Here is a 12,483-nt window from a genome sequence, read left to right as displayed (position 1 = left end):
TCTCAAACACACACATACATACACACACACGCACACACACACACACACACTCTCTCGCTCTCTCCCTCTCAAACACACACACATACACACACACACACACACTCTCTCTCTCGCTCTCTCCCTCTCAAACATACACACACACACACACACACACACACACTCTCTCGCTCTCTCCCTCTCAAACATACACACACACACACACACACATACACACACACACACACACACATACACACACACACACACACATACACACACACACACACACACACACACTCTCTCGCTCTCTCCCTCTCAAACATACACACACACACACACACACATACACACACACACACACACACATACACACACACACACACACATACACACACACACACACACACACACACACACTCTCTCTCTCTCTTCCTTAGTCACTCCCTTCTTTCTTAGTTTCCTCAAATGATGACTGTATTTTATCCGTCCATTATTGATGTGTGTTTTGTCTTGTGTAGTTTGTCTTCCATTGGTATTTGCACTTAAGTGTTAACCTGTACCATCCCAGTATGATGTGATTTTCTTTTAACTTTCAATGCAGGCACAGGATGGATGTTTTGGTGTCCACTGATGTCCCTAAAAGAGGAGCCTGTCTCCTGTTGCACTGCCGTTCTCTCCACCACCACTAGGGCGCGGTACATCACCACCTTCCTGTCACTAATTGGCCTTGTTTATGAGCAGAAAGTGTGTCCTTCGAGGATTATTGCTATAATGTGCCACTTGTGTATTCTTAGACTACATAAATAGACACTCCAGCTCTCAGATGCTTTGTCTGTCTCTTAGTCTCGTCTCTTTAGTCGTCACCGGCCTCACACTTACACTCATCATCTAATCAGACTCCTTTACATTGCATTGAATCAGGCCTGTTCTATGTGCAGATGGACATGTTTTCTGTCAGTATGTGAGAGTTGGTCGTGAGCAGAGAAAGCAGCACTGGTTGGGTCCCTCCCACACAAAGCTACAATAGACTCCGGCAGTGCGCAGCCTGGACACTATTATGGCCCTAATCCTGCTCCATTATATCAGTCCAGAGAGAGACAGAGAGCGACGGAGGTAAAGCTGGAGATGAGGTCATCCCAAACACCACTCACCAGGGTCAACGCCTCACTATAGAAGGGGACACAGAGAATATGTAGGACTAGGGAGAGAAGCTGGCGCTGCGTCGTGCGTCCAAAAGCCAGCGGAAGACTCAAATTGTGAGGCTCCATGAATGGAAAAGAGGCAGAGATTAAAACCCTTTTTTTTTGTTCTTTTTTTTTTGGAACAAAGCACCCAGGAGCCACATGGGGGGGGGTTGGTAAAGTACTGTTTATTTTGTATACCACACTACAAGAGAAGCATCAGATGGTCCATTGTGTGAACCTAATCACAATTGATAAATCAACACTTGATGATCAACTGTAAGAATGTAAAAATACACCCAAGTAGTGAAATAAAACCAGTCCAGTTCTCAGAGTTGTACATAAACAAATAATAAATACTGAATAAATAAGTAAATAAATAAAAGAACAATGTACTGAACCTACACCCAAACAAAATAAATATCTCTAGTCTTTTAACCCTGGCAATGAGTCAGAATGTATTTTTGTATTGGTTTCCCTGCATCCTCACGTTGCACCTGTAGCTCACAGAGTTCAGTCCACAGTGACCCGCTCTGTGTGCTGCACATTGCACAGAATCAGTGGTAATGCCACAGATAGCTTTCCGTGGACACAACCGCCCAATTTAGCAATTCTTTGTGTCTCCTTTACCAGCGGCTGGCAGTAGTGTGGACTATCATCTCCACTTCAAGCAAGTCACCACTTCCAACTAGTAAAAGGTACATGTTTAAGGTTTGTACACCAAGTCAGTATCCTATCATTTATTTAGCACAATCACTTGAGGTCCCCTAAAAGAGCTCCTTATACATTCTTTTATATATGATTATTCTTACACAGAAGAACAAATCCTGGTGAGCTTCAACATGATTTTTGGTAGGCAACTGTGAAATGTTAGCTGGCAAATACAACTGCACGATGTGGATACAAGCCCAGATACCACCCCACATCAGCATCACTGCACCACTAAGACCCCAGAGCGTTAGCAGCTTATTGTAAAAACAAAACTACACTTTAAACCAGGCCTCTCATTTATAAAGCGAGACACTGTAGGGAAACGTGTTGCTCTTTCATCAATTGCATTATGTTTTTTAGCTACATTTTGGGTCATACACTACTACTTATGTTGCCCTTGCAAGCACCCTTTTCCTTATTACTACTTTAAAAACAAAGCTCACTGAATTCACCCAAAGTGTCTTGCTTTAAGTGTAGCATTTAAGTGCATTTCATCTCTATATTGCATTGCTGTTATAGATAATATAATGGACAAGATAAAGCCCTTTTAGGATTGTCATCATTGCACAAGTATCGCAAGGAACCAAATGTGCAACCATCATTCACAGTTAAGTAAGTTCAATAAGCAGCCTAAAGCCAAGTCTGTATCAGTCCAGAGCTCAGAATAGTCCCTGGAGGTGGTTCTCACAGTTGTAACTTGCCAGTGCATCTTTTGGACAGACACACACAGCCGGATTTTCATAGGTTGTGTTCACGTGCTGGCATTTAATGATGAGGTGTCTTTGAAGGAGATATTCAAACCACAAAACGCAGCTATCTAACTATTTTTTAAAGAGAATGGATCGAGATTGGAGCAGCAACTTGCGTTATTAAGATTGTGGCATAAATATTTTGTCCATAGTCATCAGTAATGCTTGTGCCACTACTATTTTCCTTTATAGTAAAAAAAGAAGAAAAAAAAGAACATTTTGTGCTGACAGAGAAGAGGTTTGTGCCAGTTTTTGTTTCATGTGGAGTGACATAGTAATCAGGCAAGTTGAACCATATGATGCTGAGCTGTCCTTCACCTCAGAAAGAAACTATACCGTGACGTTACATGAACACAACCTGTAAGTGAGTTGGCTGGTCTTGGCTCTGGTCTTGGCTCTGGTCTTGGCTCTGGTCTTGGCTCTGGTCTTGGCTCTGGTCTTGGCTCTGGTCTTGGCTCTGGTCTTGTTCACTCTGGTGGTGTGGGTTGAGCTTAGAGGAAGTAGTCCGGAGGCGGTGAGGGTGGGTTACTAAGGCGGGTGGGTGGGGCATCACTGCTGCCGCTGTGGGTGGAGCCCAGGAGCTTCTCATAACGGGCTTTGTAGGTGTCTCTCTCCCTCAAGACTCTGCTCAGCTCACACTGAAGCTGGTCCAGCTGCAGGGGAAGAGTGTTAGGTTGTGGTTATTGTGTGTGGATCATAAACTGTATTTATATGGACTGGAAGTAAATATCACTGCTCCAAACACAGATGACTGATTCTCAGTTGGTGGCCTTAGGCCAAAAATATGGTATTTTGATATTATATATTGTAGCAGGGTCAAATTAAAAAAAATATTATTTTAAAAGTATTAATATTTTTATAATATAATTATTTTACTAATTGTTATTATTATTCATTGGGCATTGATGGCTTGTGAGTTTATTGAAGGCATAAAAGTATTGTTTAAATGTATTACATTTGTCGTGAAGAGTAGATTTGATTTGGACATTGTTGGGTAGAAAACCACGTTGGAAAAGTGTAATTTTGACGTCAAACCTACAAATCTTGTAGTGCAGATGACTTGGCCTTTCGCTAATTATATTTTTGGCCTTTTCAGGCTTCATTATAAAGGACAGAGAGTAATTTAAAAATATTGGAAATCTACTGGGAAAACCCTAAGGGTCTAGAAGACTCCAAAACAAATTGAAAAAGTGAGTAAAATAAATGATTATAATACAACCGGCTTTAGTCATTAGATCTTTACCTGATAAATCTGTTCCAAAGAGGTTATAATGCAATTAATGTTTGTTAAACTGCTTGTCCTTGACCACAGAGGCTATTTTAGACACACAATCCCACATGTGAAGCTTAATATGAAGGTTACAATTAGGCCTGGAGTAAGAAGCAGCCTCCAGATAATAAGATGAAACATTAAGCCTGTGCATGATCCATCCATACGGAGCTATTGAGAGGACCAGAAAATATGTTTACCAAGAGTGCTTCATCAGATCGGGGTTTTTATTTTGTAATGGGACGAGGTCAGATGTTTAGTCAACAAAGGGGTTTGCACAATTTTGGAGGATACAAACTACTAAATACCCTTTACTGAAATAATGAATGCATTTTGTTCTTGCTATGTAAAATACAATAAAAACATAAATATTCTCCGCCGTCCCCTACAACTCATCTTCTATGTATTTGTCATTGTTGACGCATCTTTTCCAGCGCAATGACAGCGTGTTACCTGTTGTGTGAGCACGTGTTTCTCCGACTCCAGCGCGTGCCGGTGCTGTAGGCGTTTGTAGCGGCAGGACTGAGCGTAGCCGCGGTTCTTGAGCGTGCGGCGCTTCTGTTTCAGCCTCACCACCTCCTCTTTACTGACGCCGCGCAGGTGACGGTTCAACTCCCGCACCGACAGACTCACCAGCTGCTCGTCAGAGAAGCGCTCGTTCGCCCCGCACTGAGAACAGACGGAGACACAGGCGGAGAATATGCTGTTATTTGTTAATGGTGAGAAGTGACAGGCAAAATGACAGAGCCCTGGTGTTGAAATGAAGGCTGTGACGTTCAAAGTATCATTTCCTTGGTTTTAGTTTTTTAATTTGTTCAAAGGACTTCAGAATTGGCACAGTTGTATGCTTAATGGACAGAGGCTGGTTCAATGCTGTTGCTATGTCCCTGGGCAAGACAATATACTTTGACTTGATATTTTTGACAGTTAAATGGGCCTTTTTTTTTGCATTAGGCAAGGCAAGGCTATTTATAGAGCGCAATTCATACACAAAGTAATTCAAAGTGCTTCAACATGTATTAAAATCACAAAACAAACAGATAAAAACATAAATTATCATTATGAATTTACTTTTAGAGTGCAGGTAAAATCCCTTCCGTCATATGCACTGCTAAACTGAACTGTTTTCAGCCTTGATGTGAACCCTGTCAGAAAACAAGCCTGTCTCAAATCATTCCATCCTCACACTGGGGCATACTGACGTAAATGTGGTTACCAATCTGCGCTAATGGCATTTACTACTCATTCACACACCTACATGGGCCAGTTAGAGGAAGTGTCTTGCTCTAGAACACAATGACAATATTATGCACTGGCCGGAGCGGGGATTGAACCGATCTCAGCCACTGTCACCCGTCATCGCCCACGTTGCCTGCTTTATGCATGAAAACCTGCCAAATCACAACGCTATATATTTGTCACCTATCGGAACAATCTGGCAACACTTTATAATAAGAACTCTTTAATTAGACTTTATAAAGAATGACCAAAGACTGGGAATGACAGATATTTAAAAGTCTTATATATAAGGAGGAGGTGAAGACAGTCATTATTAATCATACACGTAATGTTGTACTTGTGATTTATCATATGGGACGTGTGAGGCCGTCTGTGTGTCAGGGGCCACATTGGAGCACCACATGTCCATAATCTGTGCTGTAATCTGACTAAGTGTGGGTGACAGTTATCAGGATTACACACAGCAATAATAGCAGATATTATCATAATCTCATACACTGTTCACACTGTGAGCAGACAGCCCATTGTCCCTAACACTATTCAAAATGTTTAATTAAAACCTTACAAATGCTGCCCAAGAGAGTGTCAATTGTTCGGGAATTAAAAATGTACTTTATCAAAAGAGTCTTGGGTGAGGTAATGGGTTTAATTAATTATTCATCAATTTGCTTCAAAGATTAATGTCCGACAATGTAACTAACCCCAAGCACTCAAATTATGCTCAATTAACGTTAATTTAATTCTACAAAGAGGACATTTTATTAAAAATAGCAATACTTATATGTTCATGTTAATTGGGTTACATTTATTCTGGTTAAATCTAAAAAAGCATACATGGTTGTCTCTTCTCTTTTGACCTCTATCTCCAATCGCATTGTTATTTTCAGCTGCTATTCTCTCGACACAATTTAAATGAATCCAAAGGAAATGTTGCCGGCCTTTTTTGTCAGTGGGACAGTGGTATTGGGTTGTACCTGGCCCAGTTGCGAATGGTGGTGATGGTGCATGGAATGGTGAGGGTGGTGCTGGTGATGGTGTAGCCTGCCCTGTGGACTAAGGGGCTGAGGATACGACCCTGTCCCGGGACCTGCCCCACTGAGAGACTGAGGGCCAGAGGAGAGGAAGACCAGTGGGCGGTGGCACATCTCAGCCCCTTTACCACACGACATGTCGGCCCCACTGTCGCTGCTCGAGTCCCCCATGTTACTGTTGGAGCTCTGGGACAGGCCTGGGAACTGAAACACACAGAATATTCAGCCAAGTGTAGCTTCTCTTCTTGACATTGACATAATGTACAGTTTTACACTTTTAGCATTATTAGTAGTGCTAATTTATTTAACATTTGTTAAATCTTGGAACTTAATTCAAGTCATGATCACATTGAGTTTGGGAGTTCCTGCCAAGTGAGGAAAACTATCTAACATTACAGGGAACAAGAAAACAAGAAAACAAGGAGAATAAGATATTATATACACCAAATACTAGCTTCTTTGTTGTTTTTCTAAATAGTTGATCATGGAACAGTGAAATAATAACCTCTATGCTTTCTTTCTGAGGGCTTTTACCTGTGAGCTGACAGCAGCAGCAGCAGAGTTGAGCAGGGCCTCTACAGCATCCTCACATCCCAGGAACCCATTGACGGGCCCCCGCTCCCTGTCCCCTCGCTCCGGGACTCCCCCCAGGGCTCCCAGCAGGGTGGCTGGTCCTGTCACCTCTCCCCCAAACTGCTGCTGCAGCGCTGCAAGCCAGATGAGGTCCTCCAGAGAGGCCGGAGTGGGACCCTGAGCCCCAACATGGGACGGGCTGCCCTCCACGGTGCCCTGAGCCGCAGAGCCCAGGCTGGAGGAGAAGCCACTGGACAGGGACAAAGGGAAGGAGATGGAGGAGGATGAGGAGGACAGAGAGGAAGCTCCAGAGGGCGGGGGATGGGCATCACTTAATGTGGGCGATGGGGGCAGAGAGTTGTATGGGCTGGAGTTGAGACTGGAGTCCTGTGGAGGGTGTCCTGTGTACGGTGAGCTGGAGGGGTCATGGGGCAGGCCTGACTTAGAGAAGGAGCACTGAGACGGCAGAGGAGGAGTGTCCGATTTCACCTCAAACTTGAGCAGGTCAAAGTCGTTGAGGTACTCCATTGCCAGAGGGCTGGGGGGCAGTGAGGGCATGGGCAGTGAGGGGGATGACATGATGCCTGTGCTGGAGCTTAGTCAGGACTAGTCCTGGCTCAGGATCAACAGCAGGTCCACTGCTCCGCCTCAGCGTGGCTCATAGACACTCTGATCCCTGCCTGTGTCCTGGGCTCCTCTCTCCTAAAGCTGAACAAAGAATAGTCAAAACTATGTAGACAAGTAAATAATCATTTTAACAGGGACTGTGAGATAAATAAACTTTAGTTTAGACTTAAACCATCTTATCTATTTAGAATGGGTTTGACACATTCAACACAAAAGTATTAACTATTAGTTGCAGCATAACATGTTACAATGTTCAGATGTTTGTCTTTTGATTAATCATTACTAATATTGTCACGGTAAAATACTAGTACAGTGGTAACTATTATGAATTTGCAACAGACGTATGTACTTTGGGCCGCTCACACACAACACATCCCCCACTACCTGCCCACGTGCCTTTGGATAACACACAACAATCACCTCCATGAATATGTCCAACACAGGACCACACAATGCCCCACGAGCTCACAAAATCTAATTACAGCTAATTATGGCCCTTTTTACTACTATAAAATTAATTTTCATTTGTCATATTGTTAAGTTGGACGCCAGAACAATTAGCATCTCTGAGATCTTGATATTACATATATATTATTACATATATACTACATACATAATCTTTCCATTTGTCTGAGAAAAAACTGAGGCAATTGTCAAGTAATTTACAGTTCAACATAATTAATTTTGCTATTTTTTACCAACAGCAACGTTTTGCTCTACATGGCATTTGCTTGTATGACATGAATGAGATGATACGGTTCAATAGGCCAGCGTACAATAAGGAAAACATAATTAATAAGGTTATAGGTAGTATATATTTTGCTGTCACAAGTGAGGTGTCCAAAAAGATTCTCATGAACACTTTGGGTTATAACATCTTTAGTTTTAGTTTAACATAGTCTGTCTTTCACATAATTTCTCCAATGTAGATGAAAACCATTTTATAAAACGTTACGAACCCATAGTTCACATGAAAACACTGTGTTTTTCAGATCTATTGGATTTTTACTGTGTGAACTACATCAAAGAAAGATGTCGAAGCACCGAGTCGTTTCGCCCGACAATACTAATTACATCCCTTCACGTTTAATAGTTATCATTAAGAGAAACTTGTAATTAAAAATCCACCTTTGACTATAGTGGCCCAGCTTGGCTACAGCTCATTAGTTTTGTCCCCTGTCGTTTCAAATGGATTGTAAAAAAAAAGAAAAGCAAACAGTGTTGGGCTGTGGTGGAGGCCTCAGTCTGGACCAGGCAAAAAGCCAACCCCAAAAATGTCCCACTCACACTCAGAGAGAAATGAAACCAGCGATCGGAGATAAAGCTGAGGAAGCGGAAAAGTGCTCTTACCGTTTGTCATAAAGGTGGAGTTTGGTGGTGGTTCGGGGTCCGGTTGAACACCCCTCACACACACTGGACTAAAGTACGGCTGGACTGATACAGAGGAAGGCTGCTGTGTGTCTGTGAGAGTGCAGCTCCGAGTACCACTGCCCCCTCTGTACAAATTCCCTGCCCCCCCTCGTCCCATGGTCCACAGGCATGTCCACCAACAATGTCCCGACCTGTATTACCCCCATTAGCTAGTTTGTTTCTGTTTGAATGGTATTTGTCACGTTTTGGCGTTTCGTAGTCTTCGCATTCTCATATTTGCTGAAAGTAATAAACAGACACGTGGGATCATCTAAATGCAGGATGTGTGTATATTTTATATATAAATGTTTTTTTAAGTTATTAGGAATTACAATTGGTGAAATATATAATGAATACAAATATATGCACAACTAATGAGAGCTGAGATGTTACTGAAAAAAGTTTAAATGTGAGAATTTTCTCAAACAACCAAACAATTTTTAGGACAAATTACTTAAAATTAAGGATTTTAAGTAAATTTAGGATTCAACCTAATTGTATTTATATTTTTTTCAAATGTTACATTTTTTTATAATTTAGTTGTCTTTTTGTTTTTCATCACCTGTTTTTTGAGGCCTAGTTTTTAAAATATACATGAAAAACTTCAACAAACACATTTTTTCATCTTGAATTTTCTTTCCAGTCTCATAAAACCATGATTGGATTTTCCAGCGTGTCCCATATTATAGTAATCCTATATTTGCATCACCCTAAGGCAGAGCGTCTCCCTCGGCTGGACCTGTTTGAGTTGTTTACTTGCACATGTCACCTCTTCAACTTCTCACTGTTTGTTTGTGTTGCCAAAGGAGCAGCTCCTGTGCGTCCGCTGTCGCCCTCACTCAGCATCACGCTGGGTGTATTTAATCGTTTTTTTAAGTCCGCCAGAGAAACGCCAAACAAGCACTTCTCATTGCTCCTTAAAAGCTAAACTTGTTAATCCGGCGTCTCAGTGTGTCTTAATATGGTGTCTCGTTGAGGAATCAGTGAGTTAAGAAATCTGATTCAGCAACAAAACCTTTCAGGTGCTGACTCAAGGAAATAAAGGTAATAATAATGTCTCAAAGATGCATTTGTGTGAAGGTTTTGTGCAGATTCATGAAAGAAGGAATACCAATAGTTTATCATGGTACAAGTAGTAATGAATAAATTAATTTACACAAGGATTTAAGACCTAAAAGGCACTGGTCTTGAATTAGGCAGGAATTGCTCTCAAAAAATCCTCTAGTTTGCGCTTTCCAATTTGCAACAGAATCAATCAACAGAAAAAAAACGTGTTTATTCATTTAACATATTTCCAGAGGATACATATAGATTCAAATGTATATTATTTTCTTTGATTCATTACATTGTTGTTGAGGGGTTTTATGTTAAGGTAGTCATTTTGACCTGTTGAGTTGATTCAAATAAGATTCATTGACGGTTAACCTTTCCAAATCATGATAATATCAATTATCTTTAAGCTCAAGTCAAATTTACTGTGTGGGACAAACACATCCAATCAATTGTTATCTTAACTTAAACGTTTCCCCTTATACAGATACTTGTATGTTTTAAATTATATGTCCTCTTTTCTTTAACATGTTCTAGTTTTTCTCTTCCTGTCTTTTTTGGAACTCTCTATCTCTGGGCCCATCGTTGGTGTGTCCGGGGGAAAGCTTAGGGCCTAAACCAACAGGGCCTCTCATGAGCATCAGGACAAAGGGGGCAGACACACAGAGGAACTTACCTCATGCTCCACGGCCCGCACCCCTCCAGTCATTGTCCTGAAGCGGCCCGTGGCACCGTCCAGTGCACCTTACCCCCAGGTGGGACGTCCCAGCCTTACGCTCTGATTCATCGGCAGATTGATAATGATAATGTAGAACGGGAACTGGCAGTACCTATTCGAATGATCTGTAATACACCGGTCTTTAGAGGAACGGTGACCCCCGAGTACACTTTTCGCTGCCGCCGAAGTAACCGGAGCGAAGAGGCTGCTTTTGTTGGGAAATTGCGTCGCTTTAATGACCTCAAAGTGGATGAGGAAATATGCCGTGAAGATTAAGAGGCCGGTCCGTTTAATCCTGTCAACTTCATCAGTGCTGTACCCCTAAAACTGCTGAACCTTAGATTGACCTCTGCGTCATACTAATTAACCCTTTCATATCGTCGCTGATCCTCTCAAAGTGGGTCTTAGAAGGGTTTAAATGCCAAAAATTAAATTAGGTTAACCAGAGGAGTGTGTGCAAACAATGGGAAACAATAAGCAGTTTGTAAAAAGCCGTAAATGTGTAGTTTGTGAGTTGCATTCACAGTTTTTGAAAGAAATATCCAAACTCAAAATTCACAAATGCTGAAATGGGATGTTAAAAGGGTTATTAAGTATGTTCAGTTTAATCTTACGGTTTGATTTCTTTTTAGATGACATTAATCATTTTTGAAGGATTGATTGAATAATGCCTCCACTTTCTGAAGTATATCGTCACTTTAATTCACTCGCACTGACTGAAAAGATGTTAAAGGCGCGCTATGTAACGTTTCTGGTGCAGTGTCCAGCACCTGCTCGTCACCATGGAGATACAGTATACACATAATTACAGATGTTGTTAGTACAGAAAATGCATTCTTACTGTTAGCAGGGTCGTTTCTACAGATCTATGTAACTTGGAACAAGTGGTTTAAAAAAAAGAAGTGATTTATTATTAGTTTATTTGAACTGGGACAGTGCACATGTGCCACTATAAGCTATAGTTTAGTGTCCAGCTGTAATATACAAAACATACATTTACATTATATACAGTACAATTGGTATTAGAAGAAAAATATTAAATATCAGCAGTCCATATAATAATTGACATGTACAGAACTGTATGTTTAAATGCCATACTCTGGAACATTCCAATAACCAGAAAAGTCAGTGTACCTTTGAACTTGGTGCTAGAACTGAACTCTAACCACTATAACACATCATTAATTTGACTGTGAAACAGAGCTGGTCAATATATCAAACTGTAGATAATATTGCTCTTGTTGTTTTAAAGTTGTTTTGAAAATTTGCAAAATTCTAATATTGACTGTATTGTTTGTAGTAAAAATGCTACAAAATCAACTGACTAAAAAGTTATGATGTAAACGTTCAAATCCAGTTATATCGTGATATTTCTGCACTTTTGTGATACAGTTTACAATAATTAAACCTCAACTAATACATTTAAAGACATTTTTAATCACATTTTGGTGTGATTGACATATTTTCCTCGTGCTATTGGTATCAGATGTTGTTTAACCCTGTAACTTTACCTCAGACCTCTGCCCTCCTGCTCAGTTTTACAGTATAGGACGCTTAGGATGTGATTATGTTCCATGGACGGTTAGGCTTTGGGACGTCCTAACAGATGGTCTGAGGTGAGGTCTGAAGGGTCGCACTAACTAACCTTATCCCATAGATACATGTCCTAATCTGGTGTAACTCTGCAGGCTTACCTCCCTCACTCACACTGCAGCCTCTAATCAGAGCCAAGTGCAAATGCAATTATCTGTTTCTGTTCGCTGCTGTCTGTCTGCCAGTATAATCTCATTCATCCACACCACGCAAGATACATTAAACATTTAGTCGCAATGAAAAGAGCAACAACAAACTGGTAGGAAAACAATGCTAGGGGGATTGTCGAGGCAAAGTAAATGAAGAGGTTTATTTGTCGGTCCAATTAAGGTGCAAATGTCAGGTGAGAAAA

At 41.1% G+C, this 12,483-nt stretch overlaps 1 protein-coding gene across 1 annotated transcript; it reads right to left on the bottom strand.

Annotated features, from left to right (window-relative positions):
* Positions 1–3,045: 3,045 nt before the first annotated feature.
* Positions 3,046–8,848, bottom strand: nrl (neural retina leucine zipper). Its single transcript, XM_072439319.1, has 5 exons — positions 8,711–8,848; positions 6,695–7,441; positions 6,104–6,364; positions 4,344–4,559; positions 3,046–3,273 (listed from the first exon to the last, which is right to left on the bottom strand). Exons 2-5 carry the CDS (start codon positions 7,310–7,312, stop codon positions 3,112–3,114), a joined length of 1,257 nt encoding a protein of 418 aa, XP_072295420.1. The 5' UTR covers positions 7,313–7,441; positions 8,711–8,848; the 3' UTR covers positions 3,046–3,111.
* Positions 8,849–12,483: the final 3,635 nt, after the last annotated feature.

The sequence above is a fragment of the Eucyclogobius newberryi genome, unplaced genomic scaffold, assembly GCF_026437365.1.
Source record: "Eucyclogobius newberryi isolate DKJ021-1_F unplaced genomic scaffold, fEucNew1.0.hap1 SCAF_9, whole genome shotgun sequence".
Lineage (NCBI taxonomy): Eukaryota > Metazoa > Chordata > Actinopteri > Gobiiformes > Gobiidae > Eucyclogobius > Eucyclogobius newberryi.
This window is presented reverse-complemented; position numbering and strand designations above follow the sequence as displayed.